The sequence below is a fragment of the Ciconia boyciana genome, chromosome 23 (assembly GCF_034638445.1).
Source record: "Ciconia boyciana chromosome 23, ASM3463844v1, whole genome shotgun sequence".
Lineage (NCBI taxonomy): Eukaryota > Metazoa > Chordata > Aves > Ciconiiformes > Ciconiidae > Ciconia > Ciconia boyciana.
This window is the reverse complement of record NC_132956.1, coordinates 6,129,246-6,149,188: the sequence shown is the minus strand read 5'-3', so window position 1 is coordinate 6,149,188 and position 19,943 is coordinate 6,129,246. Positions and strand designations below refer to the sequence as shown.

Below are 19,943 nucleotides of genomic sequence, written 5' to 3'. Positions count from 1 at the left end.
CCACTTCCCCCCGCGCCGCCTTTCTATTGGGCCGTACCATCCGCCGTCTAGCCAATGGGAGAACGGAGAGGGCGGGCACGGCGGAGAGGCGAGGGGAGGAGCGGTTGCCAGCGGGGATTGGAGAGAGCGCTGGGGAGGGGCGGGGCCTAGGGGAGGGGGCGTGGACAGAGCGCTAGAGGGGCGGGGCGGGCGGGCACACCGGGGTACCGGGGAGGGGTACCGGGGAGGGGTACCGGGGAGGGTGCCAGGACAGAGGCATCGGGATGCCCCAGGGTCCTCCGGGGCGGTGCCGGCACCCGGCTCCCGGTGCGGTGCCGACAGCCCCGTTACCGGCCCCCGAGGGGGGTCCGAGGGGCCGGTAACGGGGCTGTCGGCACCGCACCGGGAGCCGGGTGCCGGCACCGCCCCGGGGCTCCCCGTCCCGTTCCAGGGCTGAGGGACACAGGAAGACTAATTGGGGGTCGGACGAGCCGGTGGACGGACGGACGGACACCCCCGGGGGGGCGATTGCCCGTCCCGCTGGGGGCCGGGTCCGCGCTGGGCGGAGGGACCGGGGGCGGACCGGGGCGGGGGGGCTGTCCCGGGGGTGTCCGGGGGCGGACCGGGGGGCCTTGCCGGGGGCGGGGCGGTGCTGCCCGCCCCGGGGGCGGTGGGGTTCCCGGTGGCGGCTCTGACAGCGGAGCGGTCCCAGCGGGCGGCGGAGGCAGCACCGACCGCCCCCGGCCCGGCCATGTCGGAGCCCGGCGCCCCCGCGGCCGGCGACAAAGCGCCCCGGCTCCAGGTAGGGCTCCGGTGTGACGCCCCCCCTCCCCGGTGCCCGGGGCAGCCTCCCGGTGCGGCCCCTGGGTGCTCCGGCACAGTTCCCCGAGCCAACGCCCGGTGCAACCCCCGGTCCCCCCATGCAACTCCCGGTACAGCCCCCCAGTGTCCCGGTACAACCCCCGGTGCAGCCCGCGGTGTCCCGGTGCAGCCCCCCGGTGCGACCCCCGGTTCAACCTCCCAGTCTCCCGGTGCAGCCCTCCGCTGTTCTGGTGCCGTGGCCGGTGCAGCAACCCGGTCCCCCGGTGCAGCCCCCGCGCCCGGGCTAACTCCCGTTGCAGCCTCCCGGTCCCCCGCTGCAGCCCCCGCCCCCCGCGCCCGGAGCAGCCCCCGGTCCCCCTTGCAGCTCCCCGCTCCCCGGAGCAGCCCCGGTGCCGTCCCGGTGCCCCGGCTCCCGCCGCTCTCTCCCCGCAGGACCGTGTCCTGGGTGGGGTGCGCTGGGGCCGCCTCCAGGAACCCCTGGGCTTCGTCAAGGTGCTGGAATGGGTGAGTGTCCCCCCGGTGTGTCCCCCCCCATCCCGGGCCTGATCCTGGCACCGGGCCCCCCCCGGGCACAGCCCCTTCCCCAGCACCCCTGGGTGCTGGTCCTCCGGGCCCCCTGTCCAGCACTTTCCCCCCAGCCCCAGACTTGGGGTGCCCCATTGCTTTCCTAAAGCCCCCCGGGGACCCTGGAGCCCCCCCCGCCCCTCCGGAGCCTCCCCCACCCCGGCGGCCCTGGGCGTGGGGACCCCATCCTGGGGGGACTCCGGGGGAGGTGGGGTGCGGGGCCACCCGGACGCCTGCGTTCGGGCCACGCGGCCCCCCCAGTGACCTTGAGCAGGTGGCTTTGCCCGGCCGAGCCGGAGGGGACGGTGACATCGGGGTGCCATGTCCCTGTCATTCCCACGGGCTCGGGGGACACAGGGCGGGTGGGTGGGTGGGGAGGGGGGCTGGGGGTCAGCGGGCCCCAGGAGGGGAGACCCTGGGGACGGGGGGAGCCAAGCGCCCGCGGCCCCGTCCCCGTCCCGGCCATGCTATGAATGGCTCCGGGATTGTATTTCAGGGCGGCATTTCTGTGGCACGGCCCCGCCGTGGCCGGGGGGCTCCCAGCCGGCCCCACGCCCAGGTGCCAGCGCTGGGGAAACTGAGGCACGGGGTGGGGGTTCAGCCCCGGGGCGTGAGGCTGGATCCATTTGGGCATCTCCTGCCCGGAGGAGTCGGGCCGAGGGGGCTTTTCCCGCACCCGTTTGTGTCCGACCCCGCGGCTCTTTGCTTTGGATAACCCCACCCGGGAAGGGGCTGGGTGCCAGCGGAGCCGCCGTGCAGGATCAGGCCCTGCGTGCGCAGACACCCCGAAGCCGAAACCGGGAGGAAAATCCCCGAGGCGGCCACCAACGTTCCTGCTTTGACCCTTGGTGCCGCACGTGGGCCTGCCCATCCCCACGGCGTCAGGCCTGGCCGCTCGGCTTCCCCTCTTCACCCGGCCGGCCCCAGGAAGCCGTGAGCTCAGCCGGGATGAGTTGCCAGAAAACTATTTGGGAACCGTCTTTTCCCGGCACCCTCCGCCGGAGTCGAGAGCAGCTCGGCACTGAGGGACGGGAAATGGCAGCGGCAGCTCCCGAGGGAGGGGGACCGACGGCGTCCCACCGTGGCGATGCTCCCAGCTCGCTGGAAACCCGGTGCTCAGCACCGTGCCTAAAATTAACAGGGGGGTGGCCTTGCTACCCCTGCCCCCCCCCCAGAACATCACCCCCCTACCGCTGCCCCGTTTCGCCCCCGGCCACAAATCCCGGTGCCGGTGGCAGCCCCGGTGCTGGCGCACGTGGCCGACAGCTGCGGGGTGGCAGCTCGCCCTGCACCACCGCGGCTGCCGTGACTCAGCGCCGGGGGGTGCAAACCGCCCCCCCTGCACCCCCGAGTGGGGAGAGGGGCGGGTGGGTGCATCCCACCCCAGGAGGGCGGGGGGGGTCCCCAGGGTCTTGACCCCCCGTCCCCGACCCGCTGCTCCTCTCCCGCAGCTCTTCGCCATCTTCGCCTTCGGGTCCTGCGGCTCCTTCAGCGGCGAGACCGGGGCGACGGTGAAATGCGGCGGTGAAACCAGAGAGATGAGCGCCATTTCCGTCCAGTTCGGGTACCCCTTCAGGTGAGGGGCACCGAGCCCGGACCCCTCCCCCCCCCTCTAGGAACCTGCCCTGGCACCCGACGTGGCTCCACAGCGAGGTGGGGGGCACGTGGGGTGCTGGGTTGGGGTTAAACCCCATCCCCGCTGCTGGGACCCCCATGGGACCGCAGCCACGGTCCCCGTGGGCAGGAAGGTGCCGCGTGCGGCTGGGGACTCTCGGCACCCCCAGCACCGCGAGGCATCCCCCGGCTCCGGTTCCCGACACCAGCCGGGGGGGATCCTCGTTAATCAGGGAAGACCAGGGGGATCCTCATTAATCAGGGAAGGCGAGGATGGAGCCTGGCCAGCCGTGAGCCACGGTTTTAACCCCTTCCCTCGGCAACCGGCCCTGTGCCGGGGCACCGGACCGTGGGAAAGGGTCCCGGTTCCAACCCGGCAGTGGGTCCGTGCCCTCCGTCCCTGGGGGAACCACCCCAGCGTGGTTATTTCAGGCTGGCAGAGCCGTCCCCATCGTCCCCTCCGTTCCCGGGCCACCCGACATCCCCCTCCCGCTATCCCAGGTTATACCAGATCCCCTTCGAGATGCCGGACTGCGAGGGGGAGTCGGAGCCCCACACCCTGCACCTCGTCGGCGATTTCTCCGCTCCCGCCGAATTTTTCGTGACCCTGGGGGTCTTCTCCTTCCTCTACGCCATGGCGGCTCTGGTGCTTTACCTGCGCTTTCATTCCCTCTACGGCGAAAATAAGAAGCTCCCCTTCGCGGTAAGGCGGCTGCATCCCTGGGAGGGGACGGATCCTGCACCGCTCCATGCCGGTGTCGGGGCTGAGCCCGGCGTCCCCATCCCGGCAGGATTTCTGCATCACCGTCTGCTTCGCCTTCTTCTGGCTGGTGGCGGCGGCGGCGTGGGGCAAGGGCCTCACCGACGTGAAGGCGGCCACGCGGCCCGCCAGCCTCATCGCCGCCATGGGGGTCTGCCAGGGCGAGGAGGTGGTCTGCAACGCCGGCGCCACGCCAGCCATGGGGCTGGCCAACATCTCCGTGGTGAGAGCCGGGCGGCGGCACGCAGGGCGTGCACCGATGCACACGGGCACACGCGTGCGAGGGGCGTAGGCGCGCACGCATGCACGTGGTCACACACGGGCGTGTGTACGGGCATGCACGTATGGGCACATACATGTATTTATTTGCTTGGGGGAGAGATTTATGGTGCTTCAAGCAGAGCTAAGTGGCCCCCAGCCCTTGCGGGGGCACACGCGTGTGCACACACGCACACAGCCCTGCACGCAGCCCTGCACACACTCCTGCGTGTGGATGCCTGCGCACGCTTGCCAAAGCCATGCACGTGAATGCGCACCCATGCACACGCGCGTTCACATGAAAACGCCCACGCACACGTGAACACACCGTGCACACAGGCGTGCACACGCATGCACACACGTGGATGCACAGACGTGGGCGCACGCACGTGTACGCTGACACCCGTGAGCCCTCGTGCGCACGCACGCACGCCGGATTCCCGAGCTTAGCCGGGGGCGGGTGGTGGAAACGTCCGCACGTGCGCTCCGTGGCCACGCTGCCGACTCCTCGCTGGTCCCACGGGACGTGGGATCCTTCCTGCACCCCCACGAGACCCCCCCAGCCAGAGGGGACCCCCATGCCGGGGTGGGCACTGGTGATGCAGCCCCTGGTGTGGGCATATGGGGCACAAGGGGTGCATGAGGTTCAAGGGGTGCCTGGGGTGCACAGATGGCATAGGGTGCACGGGTTGCATAGGGTGCATGGGTGCACAGGTTGTATGGGGTGCATGGATTGCATGGGGTGCACAGGTTGTATGGGGTGCATGGATTGCATAGGGTGCATGGGTGCACGGATTGCATCGGGCACACGGATTGCATGGGGCGCACAGGGCACATGGGGTGCATGGGTTGCATGGGGTGCACAGATTGTATAGGGTGCACAGGGTGCATGGGTTGCATGGGGTGCACGGATTGCATAGGGTGCATGGGGTGCACGGATTGCATCGGGCACACGGGTTGCATGGGGCGCACAGGGCACATGGGGTGCATGGGTTGCATGGGGTGCACAGATTGTATAGGGTGCACGGGGTGCACGGGGTGCACGGATTGCACAGGGCGCATGGCGTGCATGGCTTGCATGGGATGCACAGATTGCATGGGGTGCACAGGATGCGCGGATTGCACAGGGCGCATGGGTCGCACGGGGTGCATGGGGTGCACGGGGCGCACGTGGCGTGCCCGGGGCAGGGGCTCACCCGTGGGTGCCCCGCGCCGGGGGTCTCTCCTCTCCTCTCCTCTCGTCTCCTCTCCCCCCAGCTCTTCGGCTTCATCAACTTTCTGCTGTGGGCCGGGAACTGCTGGTTCGTGCTGAAGGAGACGCCGTGGCAGGCGCAGGCTGCGCCCCGCGACAGCGCGGCCGAGCAGGGTGCCATCGACAAGCAGTAGCCACCCCGGGGTCCCACCCGTCCCCCGGGACCTCGCGCCGGCCGCCAGCCCGGGGACGGGGTGTCGCTGGCCCCGGGGTTGGAGACGCGGGGGGGGTATGGATGCTATAGGGGAGGGATGCGTAACCCCGGGTAGGGGGCATTCGCCGCCGCTGCCTGGCTGTATATAGGGGTCTGTGTAACCCTGGGCATCCCGTTCTGTATAGGGGGGCTGTATGTGTAACCCCGGGGTGTCCACGTCTGTGTGGGGGGCCTATAAAAGTCCTGGGTACCAGCTCTATATAGGGGTGCGTATAACCCCTGGTGTCGGGCTCTGTGTAGGGGGTACGTACAACGCCTGGATGTCCTGCTGTGTATAAGGAGCTTTATATAGCGGGTATATACAACTCCTGGACGTCCTGCTCTGTATAAGAGTGTATATAGCCCCTGAGTGTCCTGCTCTCTATAGGGGCATATATAAGTCCCAGGGGCCCAGCTCTGTACAGGGGCTATACATAACCCCTGAGTGTCCTGCTCTCTATAGGGATATATATAAGTCCCAGGGGCCCAGCTCTGTACAGGGGCTATATATAACCCCTGGGCGTCCTCTGCATAGGGGTAACTCCTGGTGTCCTACTCTCCATAAGGGTATAGGTAACACCCAGCGTCCAAAGGGCATATATAAGCCCTGGGTGCCCAGCTGTCTGTAGGGGATGTATATTAACACCTGGATGTCTGCCTCTGTATAGGGATATATATAACTCCTGAGTGCCCAGCTCTGTATAGGGGCTGTATATAACCCTGGCTATCCAGCTCTACCCAGGGAGTAATTAAACACTGGATGCCTGCTGATGTATAGGGGCTATATATAACCCCTGGGCATCCTGTCCTGTATAAGGGCATAGATAACCCCTGCTGTCCAACTCTATAGAGGGGTATATAGCACTTGGCCATGTCCAGTTCTGTATAGGGATGCATATAAGCCCTGGGTCCCCAGCCGGATACAGGATGCCTATATAACCCCTGGCTGTCCAGCCCTGTGTCAGAGGTATACGTAACCCCCGGGAGTCCAGTGCTCTATAGGGGTAACCCCTGGGTGCCCAGCTCTGTATAGAGGGTATATATAACCCCTGGCTGTCCAGCCCCATATAGGGGTAACCCCTGGGTCCCCAGCCCCATATAGAGGGTATATGTAACCCCTGGGAGTGCAGCACTGTATAGGGGTAACCCCCCAGTCCCCAGCCCTGTATAGGGGTTATATATCAGCCCCGGGTCCCTAGCCCTGTATAGGCAGTATATGTCGCTCCTGGGATTCCACCCCTGTATAAGGATAACCCCGTGTCCACAGCCCTGTATAGGGGGTGTATATATATAACCCCTGGGTTCCCAGGCCCGTATAGGGATAACTCAGGTCCCCAGCCCTGTGTGGGGATTATATGTCACCCCTGGCTGTCCATCCCCATATAGGAATAACCCCTGGGTCCCCAGCCCCACATAGTGGGTATATGTCGCCCCTGGGAGTCCAGCCCCCATATAGGGATAACCCCAGGTCGCCAGTCCTGTATAGGGAATATATAGGACCCCTGGGTCCCTAGCCCTGCATAGTAGGTATATATCTCCACTGGCTGTCCAGTCCTGTATAGGGATAACCTGGGTCCCCCCAACCCCATATAGGACCCCCCAACCCCATATAGGCAGTATATGTCGCCCCTGGGCCCCTAGCCCCATATAGGCAGGACATGTTGCCCCCAGGCTCCCAGCACCACATAGGGATATTCAGACCCCCAGCCCCGTATAGGAGTATATAGACCCCCCCAGCCCCGTATAGGGGTATATGGACCTCCAGCCCTGTATAGGGATATACGGACTCCCAGCCCTGCGTAGGGGTATATAGACCCCCCCCAGCCCTGTACAGGGGTATATAGAACCCCCCCAGCCCCGTATAGGGATATACAGACTCCTAGCCCCACATAGAGGTATATAGACCCCCAGCCCCGCATAGGGATATACGGACCCCCAGCCCCGTACAGGGGTATATAGACCCCCCCCAGCCCCATATAGGGATATACACACCCCCAGCCCTGTACAGGGGTATATAGATCCCCCAGCCCTGTACGGGAGTATATAGACCCCTCAGCCCCGTATAGGGGTATATGGACCCCAGCCCCGTATAGGGGTATACGGACCCCAGCCCCGTATAGGGGTATATAGACCCCCAGCTCCATATAGGGGTATATAGAGCCTCCCCAGCCCCATATAGGGGTATATAGACCCCCTCAGCCCCGCATAGGAGTATATAGACCCCCAGCTCCGTACAGGGGTATATAGACCCCCAGCCCCATATAGGGGTATATAGAGCCTCCCCAGCCCCATATAGGTGTATATAGAACCTCCCCAGCCCCATATAGGGGTATATAGACCCCCCCCAGCCCCGCATAGGGGTATACGGACCCCCACCCGTGCCGGGGTACGCCCGGGGCCGCTGGGTGTCCCGGGACGGGGCCGGTGCGGGGCAGCCCCCGGGCGGGGCGGGACTACACCGCCCGTGGTGCCGCGGGGCGGGCGGGGGCGCGCGGCGCATGCGCGGGGGCGCGCGGGGCAGGGGCGGCGGCGGCGGCGGCGGCCGGGGGGGCGCGCTCCCGCGGCGGCGGCGGCGGCGGCGATGGCGGCGCGTGGGCGCGCGGCGGCGGCGATGGCGGCGGCGGCGGAGCGGCGGCTGCCCCGCCTCGACGAGTGGGCGGGGCAGAGCGGGGGCGCCGGGGTGGAGCGGGCCGGGCCGCCGGCCGAGCCGGGTGAGGGGCGGCGGCGGCGGCGGCGGCGGGGGCGGGCGGGGGGGCTGCCGCGAACGGAGCCGCGCCCGCCGCCCCCCGGTCCTAGCGCCGCCGCGCGGTAGGCGGGCAGCGGGCGCCCCGCAACGGGCAGCGGGCAGAGCCGGCAGCGGGAGCCGGGCGTCCTGCTCCGGTCACCGGGCAGCCGGCAACCGGGAACCGGGCAGGCAGAGCTGGCACCGGGCAGCCCAGTCTTGGCCACTGGCGACCCTGCGCCCGTTACTGGGAGCCGGTTACCGGGTGCCCCATCCCGGGTGCCAGATAGCCCCGGGGGGCGGTGGGCACTGGGTAGCCCGGACCAGGAACGGGGTAGCCCAGACTGGGAACCGGTTGCCGCCGTTACCCCGGACCAGGCAGAGGGCACCGGGTGCCCCAGACCGGGCACCGGCAACCAGGCGGTGGGTACCGGGAGCCCCGGGCGGGAACCCGGGCGTCGCGTGCCGGGTACTGGGGTACCCCGCGCTGGGAACTGGGCACTGCCCCGGTGGGCTCGGGGCACCGGGACCAGGTACCTCAGGGCGGGCACTGCCCCCCCGGTGCCCCGAGTCGCGCCTGGATGGGACCGGGCAGCCGGCGGGCACGGCACGGGCTCCCGGCGCAGCTGGATGGGGCACGGGTGCTCCTGGCGTGGCTGTGCACAGCTGGGCGCCCAGTATGGCACAGCCGGACGGGACTGGGCGCCCAGTATGGCATGGCCGGAGAGAACCACGTAGCCAGTGCGGCTCAGCCAGATGGGACTGGGTGCCCAGTGCGGCATGGCCGGACGGGACTGGGTGCCCAGTATGGCACGGCCTGGACTTTACTGGGTGCCCAGCATGGCATGGCCAGACGGGACTGGGTGCCCAGTATGGCACAGCCTGATAGGACTGGGGATGGACTGGGCACCCGGTATGGCACGGCTGGATGGGACTGGGCGCGCAGCATGGCACAGCTGGACAGCACTGGGTGCCCAGTATAGCACTGCTGGATGGCACCGGGCACCCAGTATGGCACAGCTGGCCAGGACGCCGTCACCGCTGGCCCGGTGGACGCCGGTTCCCCCTTAGCAGAGGCCGGTGCAGCTGGCTAGGGCCGGGACACCCGCCTGGCACGGCCAGTGAGGCCACGGGCTGCCGGGCCACAGCCGGCTGGGGACCAGGGCGTCCCCAGGGGTGTCCCCAGGCAGCGGGGGCTGACCCCGGTCACATCCCAGCCAGGACGGGGCTGTCCCCAGGAGCACCCGCACACCGCCGGCAGTGGGCTATCGGCAGGGTCCAGCGCAGGGTGGTGGGACGGGGACCTCGGAGGCGATGGCACGCCGTGGGGCCGACCCTCGCCCCGGGATGGATCCGTCCCTCTGGTCTAATTTTAACCGGTTTAATTGTTCCGGGAGTGCTGGCGGCATTTGATGGCCGGGAGTGGCGGTGCTGCCGGCGGCAAGGACTCGGCGGCTGCACCCAGTGCTGGCTGTGGCTGGGGGAAGCCGGGACCGTCCCCGTGCCGGCCGCTGCTGACGGGGTTCTGTCTCCGGCAGGATCAGGGTCGGAGCTGGAGGAAAGCGGGAAGAGCGGCGGCAAGAAACTGGACGCCATGACCCTGATTAAAGAAGGTAAGCTCCCTCCTTTGGGGAGAAAACCCAGCGCTTTGGGGCCGTGCTTGCCCTCCAGCCCAGACGCTCGGGCTGCGATGCTTCCCCTGGCACCGGGATCCGGTGGGAGCCGTGCCGCACCGCTCACCAAACTCTCGCCCCGCAGACATGAACATCTTCGGCCACTGCCCAGCGCACGACGAGTTTTACCTGGTGGTTTGCAACCACTGCAGCCAGGTGGTGAAGCCCCAGGCCTTCCAGAAGCACTGCGGTGAGCCGGGGGGGCTCCGGGCACGGCTGTCCCCCGCCACGGCATCCCCTCCGGCATCGGGAGGGACACGGGAAGGCAGCCGGGGCTGGCCGTGCTGGCACGGCCCGGGGTTGGGGGGCTCACGGTGGTGGGACCCCCGGTGCGGGCTAATGCCAGGCTTCCCCCCCCCACCCCACCCCATCCCACCCTGTCCCGGCAGAACGCCGCCACGGCCCGCTCAGCAAGCTGTACGCCCGCGCCGCCGCCGCTGCCAAGTGCCACGTCGCCGTCAACGGGCAGCCGGCGGCCGGCGGGACCCCTGGCACGGCCAAGGCGCTGCGGGAGAAGCCCCCGGGTGCCCGTGGGCGAGTCCAGGCCCTGCCCGAGCGGCCGGACAAGGACAACAACCTCTGGTGAGCACCGGGACGGGCGGTTCTGCCGCTTCCCTGCCACTTCCCTGCCGCCGGGCCGCTCTGACCCCCCCGCCAAATTCTCTCCCCAGCTTGTTCGTGCCCGTGGTCAACCTGGAGAAGATCCCCAGCATCCCCAAACCGGACGGGCACGGGATCAAGGTGCCCCCCAAAGCCGTACCCACCAACTCCAAGGAACCCCTGGGGAAACCCGCCACCGCCGCGGTGCCGAAAGAGCCCCCGGTGTCGGCCGGGGTCGGGGGGGATTCGGCGATGCCCGCCGACGGCCCCGGGTGCAAACCGGAGAGCGTGCCCGCCCCGGGGGAGAAGGACGCGGGTGCCTCCAAGCCGCCCCCCAGGTCCCACAAGAAGCTGGCGCGTGAGTCCCCCTTTCCTTGCCGGCGACGGGGTGGGGGCGGCAGGTTGGTGCCGCGCGGCACTGGATCCCGGCGCGGCATCCTGGTCCCGTTATTTCGGCGGCCGGGTCTGGCAGCGGGGTAGGTACCGAAGGGGCATCTCCCGCCTCTGCTCCTGCGTCCGGAGGAGCCGTGCCCTGACCGCAGCTCTGTTCACCCGGCAGGTTTAGGGTCTCTGCCCGCGGTGCCGGCTGGCCCGGAGGAACGGCGGCGGCGGTGGTGGCATGCGGCAAGAGCGTGAGCCAGGGTTGAACCCCCCCGCCCCGGTCCCGTGTCGTCCCGCCCCCCCCCCCCCAGAAATGGGAGTTGGAGAGATGTTGGGGTGCTCGCGAGCACTCTCGGGCGACAGTGAGCGACGCCGTTAGCAGAACCCAGGCTGGGGGCGAAAGCGGGGGGCTCGCCCCGGGGAGGGGGCGAAGGGGGGGGCCAGGAGACCCCCAGGAGACAGAGGATGACTCTCGGGGTTGTGTCCCCCCGCCCGGAGCGGGGATGCTGCGGCCTCTCGCTCCGAGGAGGGGGGGGGGGGTCTCCATCTCCAGCCCTGGCTGGGGTGACCCCCGCGGAGCCCCCCCCACAGCCGGCCAGCGATGTCCCGGTGAGGCTGTGCCCCCCCAACCCCCCCCCAGCTGCCGGAGCCCATCCCCCCACCACCGCCGCTCTCATCCCCCCCGTCCACATCGGTGGAAACCTCAACCAGGGCCAGACATGGCGGGGGGGCAAAGCACTTGCTCCCCCCTCCCCGCAGCTCGGCCCCGGGCCCCCCCGGCATCCCGCTGCCTTCCTCTGCCCGCAGGCAAGGAGTGCGACCTGAACAGGCAGTGCGGCGTGCTCAACCCCGACACCAAGAAGATCTGCACCCGCTTGCTGACCTGCAAGGTAGTGGGGTGCCAAGGTCTGGGGGGACAATGTGGGGGGGGGCACCATCATCCTGCCCAGGGGGTTTTGGGGGGGGTCCCCGGGGGTCTTTTCTCACCCCCGCTGACCCCCTCCCCGCTGTCGCCCGGCACAGATCCACTCGGTTCACCAGCGCCGCGAGGTGCAGGGTCGGGCCAAGGACTTTGACGTGCTGGTGGCCGAGCTGAAGGCCAGCTCCCGCAAGGGCGAGTCCCCGAAGGAGAGGAGCCCCCCCGGGAAGGAGCCGCTGCCCCCCCCGCAGCAGGACCCCTCCTCGCTGCCGCAGCCCCCCGCCGGCCCCCCCAGCACCTCTCCCTGCCGAGCCAAGCTGCCCCACTCCCACTGCCCGCTCCCCAGGTGAGGACCCCGGTGTCTGGGTGGCGGGGGGGGGGGGGGGGGCACACACAACACCCCCCCCCGTATCGGGCACCCCAAAAATCTCTCACTGCCCCCTCTCCGGTGCAGGGCCCGGCTTTCCTCCGACAGTGACCCCGAGGACGCGCCGGCCGCCTCTGGGGAGGGGGGCACGGGGGTGTTCCCCTTCCCCCTGCCCAAGGGGGGCAGCCGGGTGTCGAGCGAGGAGAGCGAGGAGGAGGGGGGCGAGGAGCCCCCCCGCCCCCCCACACGCCCGCCGCGGCCCCAGGCGGTGAGTGGGGAGACCCCGGGGTGGGATGGAGCCCCCCGACCCCGCTGGGAGCCCACCCAGCTGCGTCCCGCTGCCGGCCCCACGCTGGGTGGGATGCTCCAGGTGGGGGGCTTGGGGGGGCCATGCTGACCGCGTGTCGTCGTGTCCCCCCCCCCAGTTCTGCACCTTCGGGAGCCGCCTGGTCAGCCCGGGCTGTTACGTCTTCAACCGGCGGCTCGACCGCTTCTGCTCGGCGCTGGGCTCCATGCTGGAGCGGCACCTCAGCTCCCACATGTGGAGGTGAGGGGGGGGCGGCCGGGGGGCTGCAGGTGCTGGGGGTGCTGCTGGGTGCCGGGGTGCAAAGCCACCCGGCCCCGAGGGGGGATTGCCCTCCCCAGGGTCCCAGTGCGGCATGGAGGGGTGTACCTGAACTGGGGGGTGAGGATGGGAGCGGGGATTGGGGGGGGCCCATCTCGCCCCTCCCCGCCTGAACTGGGGGGGACGTGGCAGGGGTCAGGGGTGGGAGCGGGGATTTGGGGGGTCCCATCTCACCCCTCCCCACCTGAATCAGGAAGCTTGGGGGGGGCAAGGATGGGAGTGGGGATTTGGGGGGTCCCATCTCACCTCTCCCCACCTGAATTGGGGGGATGTGGTGGGGATGTGGGGATGGGAGTGGGGATTTGGGGGTCCCGTCTCTCCCTCCCCACCTGAACTGGGGGGATGTGGTGGGGATGCAGGGATGGGAGCAGGGATTTGGGGGGGTCCCATTTCACCCCCTCCCCACCTGAACTGGGGGGGGAGGATGTGGTGGGGATGCGGGGATGGGAGTGGGGATTTGGGGGTCCCGTCTCACCCTTCCCTCCCCTCCCGCAGGAAGATCCCTCCAGCCGCCGAGCCCCCTCTCCACACCACCCCGGCCCCCCAGCCCCGCCGTCCCCCTGCGGCCCCGCCGCCCGACCCCTCACCACCCACACGGACCTCATCCTCATCGGCGGCCCCCCCCGGCACCCGGGGGGGCCGGGTCCCCACCAGCCTCAACTACACGGTGGGGTCCCCCCACGCAGCGGCCGCCTGCAGCCAGCCGGAGTGCGGGGGGGGCGGCAGCCAGTCCATCACCTCCCCGCTGCCGGCCAACATCCCCTCGCCCTCCTTCAGCAAGTTGCCTTCCACCAAGGCCAGCAAATCTTCCCGAGCCCGGGAAGCGGCCGGCGGGATGGATCCGGACACCCGCAAACGGAAGCCCCCTCTCGCCGCCGGCGGCCCCCCCTATAAACGGACTTGTTCAGGGGACGGGGTCAAAAGCAAAAACCCCGGCTGCCAGGTTTCGGCCCCCCCCGGCAAGACGAAACCCACCCCTCTGGGTTGCCCGGCTTCTTCCTCCACTGCCGTCCTCAACGGTACGACGCGGGTGAAGCGGCTCGCCCCCCCGGACTGCCGCGGTCCCCCCGGTGCCGCCGCCATGGACCCCCGAGGCTCGCCGCTGCACGGACCGGGGGTGCCGCCACCGCCCCCCCGTTGTATCTCCGAGGACGAGGTCAAGAAGCGCAAGAACGCGGCCACGTACTGCCGGCCGGTCAAGCCCAAGGCTGCGCCCCCCCTGCCCGGTCCCCCGCCGCCCCCCGGCCCGGCCCCCCCCGACTCGGGCAGCTCCGTCCGCAGGAAGAAGCCGGGGACCCCCCTGGGCTTCGAGGAGAAGCGGAGCGCCCTGAAGGTAGGGCTGAGATGGGGGGGGGTGCTGGGGGGGGTCTCTGCTGAGCTGGGGGGGCGGGAGCGGGGGTTTGGGGTGCTCCTGGGGGTGCAGAGCGGCATCAGGGTGTGATGCTGGGCAGTGAAATGGGGGACCCCCCAGGGCCACCAGCACCCACAGGGGACAGGGTGGGACCCCCTCCCCTCCGCTCCGCTCCCCGGGCTTGGGGCCGCTTGTGTGCACCCATGTCCTGAGGGACACCCTGGTCCTGCGTAGGGGACACCATGGGGACATCCTGGTCTCAGTTAGGGGGGCACCATGGGGACAGCATGGCCCCAGGTGAGGGACACCATGGGGACCTCTGGGGCTGGCCATGTCTAGGTGAGGGACACCATGGGGACCCTCTGGGTACCCCCTGGCCTTGGGTGGGGGACACTGGGGGACACTGTGGTCTTGGGTCACGGGTGGTGGATGCAGTGGGGACCTTCTGGGGACACCATGGCTCTGGGTGGAGGCCACCACAGGTACCTTCTAGAACACCCATGTCCCAGGTGAGGGACACTGTGGGGACCCTCTGGGTACCCCCTGGCCCCAAGTAGGGGACGCTGTGGGGGACACTGTGATCTCGGGTCCTGGGACATCCCGGTTGTGGGTGGTGGATGAGGTGGGGACCCTCTGGGGACATGTTTGTCCATGGTGGGGGATGGTCCCTCTGGGGACACCCAAACCTGGGATGGGGGACACCGTGGGGACACCCTAACCCTGGGTAGGGGACACTGGGGGTCTCTGCTACCCCGTCCCCACGGCTGACCCAGCACTCTCCTCTCCCACAGTCCAAAGCCCATTAATGGAGGGGCCACCGGGGCCACCCCCCGCCGGGCACGGGTGTCCCCCCGCGTCCCTCCACCGCGGGCGCGAGGAAGCCCCCACCGGAAAATGCCGAAAAGCCGATGAAGGGGAAAAAAAAAAAAAAAAAAAAGCCCAAAACCCCCCAAGGAAACAAAAAGAAGAAGGAAAAAACCAATCTCCAGAAAAATACCTCAAGACTCTCAGTTCTGTTCTCTTGCTGCTAAACCAGCCCCCGGGAGAGGAGGCGGCCGTGGCCGGGGGTGTCCCGGCACAGGACCGGCCACCAGGCCACCACTGGGCCACCATGCCGGCCGCCGCCGGCCGCGGATATTTATAAGAATTACTATTGCTGTTTTTTGTTTCTTTTTTAAAAAAAAAAGAAAGAAGGAAAAAAAAAAAAAAAGCCAGGTATTGCAGAGGGTGCGGGGGGGCCGGGCTGTGTCCTGGGGGTCCCCGTGGTGTGCGGGGACCGCGGTGTGTCCCCGTGTCCCCAGGAGCCCTGCGAGGGCAGGGCAGGCGCTGGGGTGACGCAGGGGACGGGGCAGGGCCGGGGTGTCCCCAGGGAGGACAGCAGGGACTGGGGGCGTCCCCAGGCTCACCAGGAGCCCTGAGGGGACAGAGGGACAGGGGTGGCCCTGGCTGTCCCCGCGGGGACGGGGTTCCCCCGTCCATCAGTGCCCCCTGCGGCTCGGCAAGCCCCGCCCACCACCCGCATGGCCACGCCCCAGCAGGTAAGACCACGCCCCGCCTGGATGACCACGCCCCCATCCGCTGAGGCCCCGCCCCGGGGGGGGGGAGATGGGGGCTGGGGGGGGATGTAGTGGGGTGGGGAGGTACTGGGGACCATGGGGGGCTTTGGGGGCTGGGGGGACCCTGAGGGTCAGTGGGGTCAGTGGGGCGCTGGGGGGTCAGTGGGGTGGGGGGGCTGCAGGGAAGCCCCCTCCCAGCACAGCCCGATGGGGACGGGGTCGGCTGGGCCTTGGGGTGAGCTCCCCCAGCCCCCCCGCACACCCCAGATAGGGGCCAGGGTGGCAGCAGGGACCCCGGCTCAGCCTGACCCCTCACCCCGGGGGGGTCCCGCAGGGCTGGCATGGTGGCACTGTTCCTGTCCCCGAGCCCCCCTCCCCACCCAGCGAGGAGACCCCATCTTGGGGACGCCCCCTTTAGCACCCCGACACCGGCGAGGGCTGCGCAGACACAACGGGGAAACACGTTTATTTTGGCCAAGGCATCAACGGGCAGCTGCCAGCGCGGGGGGGGGACGTGGCCCGGGGGGACGACATGGGGGACACAGGCTGGGATGCGAGGGCGCAGGGCCGGGGGTGCAGGGGTACCCCCATTTGGGGTGCTGGAGCCCCCGGCGTCCCACTCCCCGCGGGGTGGGGGCTCTGCTTGCGGCTGTGAGTTGCATGGGGGGGCCAGGAGGGTGTTGGGGGCAGGGGGTTGCGCCCCATGGGTCCCCGGGGGGTGACATGCCCCTCGTGTCCCCCTGCCGAGCGCTGGCTGGGGTGGCACGCGCTCCCCCGGTGGGACTCATGCTTGGTGATACGCATGCCGGGGAGGGCGCGGGGGGGGCACGGTGCCGCGGGGAGGGGGCGGCTGCCCCGCCAAAGCGGGACCCCCGGGGCCCAGTTCCCGGCGCCGCAGCATGTGGGTGCCCCTGGTGCTGCCGTCCCTGGGGGGCACCCGCCGAGCCGGCCCGGGAGCTGTCGCTGCCGCTGTCACCCGCGGTGCCCGGCGGGCAACGGGGCCGGTGCCCCCGGCTCTGCGGCCACGCTGTCCCCACGGGAGCCCCCTTGTCCCTTGCGGTCCCGTGGTGCCAGCACGGTGGTGGTGACCTTGGCGGAGGCCGGCGTGGGTGGACAGCAGCGATGCAGGGGGGCGATGGCGTATGTCCCCCCCCAGGCTGGGGACACGGCGGTGGGGGTCCAGGCTGCCCCTCCTGCCCGCAGCGCATCCATCGGGGACAGGTCCCAGCGGCGGCGGGGACCTGGGGGTGTCCCTGGGGACCGTCCCCGCGATGTGTCCCCCCCCTACACCACGATGGGGGTGTCGGAGAAGACGGAGCTGACCGAGTCTGGATCCGACACCTTCCTCTGTGCCTTGGGGCCGTGCCGGGGGGGCAGCTGGGGGGTCCCCCCCACCTTGAACCTGCCGTTCTGCCCCGGGCCGGTGGCGGAGGCCGAGCGGGACCGGCAAGGCTCCCCGGGGACACCGGCGGCGTGGTTGGGGGTGGCGCTGAGGACGGAGGAGTTGATGCTGTCGTCGCGGGGAGCCGGCGGCTTGTCGGCACCGTGGCAGCAGCAGCAGCGGCAAGGGGTGAGGTACAGGTAGATGAGCACCAGCACCACGCTGAGGATGCAGCCCACCAGCGTGGTGTAGGCGGTGTTGAGGGTGTCGTGGGGACCGTGCAGGGTGAAGTTGTGCACCAGCAGCTCCACGTAAAGGGTCTCGTTGAGGAGGGGACCCGCCACCCAACACGCGTAGGTGCCGGCATCCTCGGGGCGCAGCGCCCGCAGCTGCAGGCTGCCGTTGGCCAGGAGAGCGGCGCTGCCGTTGCCCCCTTCCTCCAACACCCGCTCGCCTCCCGGCGTCACCCAGTGCCGGCTGCGCACCCCCCGCAACCGGGTGTCGCAGCTGAGGGTGACGGTGTCACCCAGGTGGGCTTCCAGCACCGCTTCCCGCGCCTCGCTGCAGTTGAGCGGCTGCCGGCCGGCCAGGGCAAGGATCCCGACGGACACCGGGGCGCTGGGCAGGTAGCACTGCAGCTCCTCCTGGAAATCCATCACGGCGCTCAACCGGCGGCGACGGCCGCGGGCAACCAGCTGGAAAAGCGGGCAGTCGCAGGCCAGCGGGTTGCCGTGCAGGTAGAGGCGGTCGCGCAGCCAGGCGGGCAGCGCCTGCAGCTCGCCGACGGGCAAGCTGCGGAGGCGGTTGGCCGAGAGGTCGAGCAGGGCCAGCTGGGGCAGGCGGCTGCCGTCGCGCAGCAGCTCCAGCGGGAAGCGGGCGATGCGGTTTTGCCCCAGGTAAAGCTTACGGAGACGGCTGAGGTTATCGAAGGCGGTGCGATCCACGGCGGAGATCTCGTTGTTGTAGAGGAGGAGGACCTCCAGCTCGGCCAGGTCGCTGAAGAGGTTCTCCTCCAGCACCCGGAGACGGTTAGAGGAGAGGTCCAGGTGCCGCAGGTGGGGTACGTGGGCGAAGGCTTCGGTGGAGACGAAGGAGAGCCCGTTGTGGCTGAGCAGCAAGGCGTGGAGGTGGGCCAGCCGCCCCGGCGCCCAGTCGGCGCGCAGCCGGCTGACGTTGTTGTGGCTGAGGTCGAGGACGGCGGTGAAGCGGGGCAGGGGGGCCGGCACCGAGCTCAGCACCGCCTGCGAGCAGCTCAGGATGTTGGAGGCGCAGACGCAGCGCGGGGGGCAGCTCCCGCCCGCGGACCCCCACGGTGCCAGCAGCGCCAGTGCCAGCAGCAGTGGCATTAGAGGCAGTGGGGCCCCCGGCCCCCCAACGCCCCCCATGGCCACGCTCTGCCCCGTGGCGTCACACGGGTGCTGGGGACAGGGCACCGGCATGCCCGCGAGCCCCCCGGCTGGGGGCACGGGGTTGCCTTGCACGGGGTGGCTTTGGTCACCCGGTGTCACGGCATGCACCGGGCTCGCTGCTCACCTGGTGTCACGGTGCAGGGTGGCTTGGTCACCCAGTGCTGCAGAGTGGGGTGGCTTTGTCACCCAGTGTCACAGCATGTGCTATAGGGTGGCTTCAGTCGGCCGGTGTCACAGTATGTGCCAGGCTAGCTGCTTGGCTGGTGTCACGGCACAGAGTGGCTTGGTCACCCGGTGTCACAGCACAGGGTGGCTTTGTCACTCGGTGTCACAGCATGTGCTATGGGGCGGCTCTGGCCACCGGTGTCACGGCTAGCTGCTCGCCTGGTGGCACGGCACAGGGCGGCTTGGTCACCCAATGTCACAGCATGCGCTGGGCTCGCTGCTCACCTGGTGTCACCATGCGGGGTGGCTTGGCCACCCGGTGTGGCAGCGTGGGGTGGCTTTGGTCACCCGGTGTCACAGCATGCACCGGGCTCGCTGCTCACCTGGTGTCACGATGTGGGGTGCCTTGGTCACCCGGTGTCACGGCGTGGGGTGGCTTTGGTCACCCGATATCACAGCAGGTAATATGGGGTGTCACCTGGTGTCACAGCATGTACCAGGCTTGCTGCTCACCCGGTGTCACAGCGTGGGGTGGCGTTGTCACCCCGTGTCACAGCAGGTGCTATGGGGTGGCTTTGATCACTCGGTGTGACGGCGTGCACCAAGCTCGGTCCTCACCCGGTGTCACAGCGTGGGGTGGCTTGGTCACCCGATGTCACAGCATGCACCACGGGGTGGCTTGGTCGCCTCTGGTGTCACAGCAGGAGGTGGCTTTGGCCACCCGCTGTCACGGCACGCAGCAGGCTCGCTCCTCACCCCGTGTCACGGCCCGGGGTGGCTTCGTCACCGGGTGTCACAACGTGCCGGTGGGTCGCTGCCCACTCGGGTCGCGGCTCGCCCCGGGGCTCCCGCCCGCCGCAGCCCCGCTCCTCCCGCGCTGCGGAGGCGGCCCGGCCCCCCCCCCCGGTCCCCCCCGGCCCCGGCCCCGCTGCGGACGGAGCCCGCGGGAGGATGCTCCCCGCGCCCCCCCCCCCCCCGCTTCCCGGGGCGTTACCGGGGCCTGGTACCGGGGCCGGTACGGAGGAGGGCGGGCAAGGGAGGCCGAGCCGAACCGAAACGAGCCGAGCCGGACCGAAGCGAGCCGAACGAGGCCGAACCGAGCCGGGCAGAGCCGAACCGAGCCGAGCGCAGCCGAACCGAGCCGGGCGGAGCCGAGTGGGGCCGAACGGAGCCGAGCGGGCCGGGCCGAACCGAGACGAGCGGGCCGAGCAAGGCCGAGCCGAGAGGGGCCGAACCGGCCGGAGCCGAGTGGGGCCGGGCCGATCCGATCCGATCCGATCCCAGCCGAGCGGGGCCGAGCGGGGCCGAGCGGGGCCGATCCGAGCCGAGCGGGGCCGAGCGGGCCGGGCCGG

At 69.7% G+C, this 19,943-nt stretch overlaps 3 protein-coding genes across 3 annotated transcripts; 2 read left to right on the top strand and 1 right to left on the bottom strand.

Moving 5' to 3' along the window:
- Window positions 1-596: 596 nt before the first annotated feature.
- Window positions 597-5,662, top strand: SYPL2 (synaptophysin like 2). Its single transcript, XM_072844925.1, has 6 exons — window positions 597-781; window positions 1,234-1,305; window positions 2,817-2,941; window positions 3,481-3,682; window positions 3,771-3,962; window positions 5,255-5,662. The coding sequence occupies exons 1-6, from the start codon at window positions 731-733 to the stop codon at window positions 5,381-5,383; spliced, it is 771 nt and encodes a 256-aa protein (XP_072701026.1). The 5' UTR covers window positions 597-730; the 3' UTR covers window positions 5,384-5,662.
- Window positions 5,663-7,992: 2,330 nt separating this feature from the next.
- Window positions 7,993-15,259, top strand: ATXN7L2 (ataxin 7 like 2). Its single transcript, XM_072844942.1, has 11 exons — window positions 7,993-8,153; window positions 9,703-9,777; window positions 9,923-10,027; window positions 10,227-10,419; window positions 10,509-10,795; window positions 11,626-11,708; window positions 11,842-12,083; window positions 12,192-12,372; window positions 12,530-12,651; window positions 13,225-14,062; window positions 14,872-15,259. The coding sequence occupies exons 1-11, from the start codon at window positions 8,024-8,026 to the stop codon at window positions 14,884-14,886; spliced, it is 2,271 nt and encodes a 756-aa protein (XP_072701043.1). The 5' UTR covers window positions 7,993-8,023; the 3' UTR covers window positions 14,887-15,259.
- Window positions 15,260-16,114: 855 nt separating this feature from the next.
- Window positions 16,115-19,943, bottom strand: AMIGO1 (adhesion molecule with Ig like domain 1). The gene has a single exon (XM_072844880.1). The coding sequence runs from the start codon at window positions 18,454-18,456 to the stop codon at window positions 16,921-16,923; it is 1,536 nt and encodes a 511-aa protein (XP_072700981.1). The 5' UTR covers window positions 18,457-19,943; the 3' UTR covers window positions 16,115-16,920.

Coding starts and splice junctions, on each gene's coding strand:
- SYPL2 (XM_072844925.1), top strand. CDS start 731: ATGTCGGAGCCCGGCGCCCCCGCGGCCGGCGACAAAGCGCCCCGGCTC. Junction 2,942..3,480: donor CAGTTCGGGTACCCCTTCAG/GTGAGGGGCACC, acceptor CCGCTATCCCAG/GTTATACCAGATCCCCTTCG. Junction 3,683..3,770: donor ATAAGAAGCTCCCCTTCGCG/GTAAGGCGGCTG, acceptor CCATCCCGGCAG/GATTTCTGCATCACCGTCTG.
- AMIGO1 (XM_072844880.1), bottom strand. CDS start 18,456: ATGCCGGTGCCCTGTCCCCAGCACCCGTGTGACGCCACGGGGCAGAGC.
- ATXN7L2 (XM_072844942.1), top strand. CDS start 8,024: ATGGCGGCGCGTGGGCGCGCGGCGGCGGCGATGGCGGCGGCGGCGGAG. Junction 9,778..9,922: donor CATGACCCTGATTAAAGAAG/GTAAGCTCCCTC, acceptor CTCGCCCCGCAG/ACATGAACATCTTCGGCCAC. Junction 10,028..10,226: donor GGCCTTCCAGAAGCACTGCG/GTGAGCCGGGGG, acceptor CTGTCCCGGCAG/AACGCCGCCACGGCCCGCTC.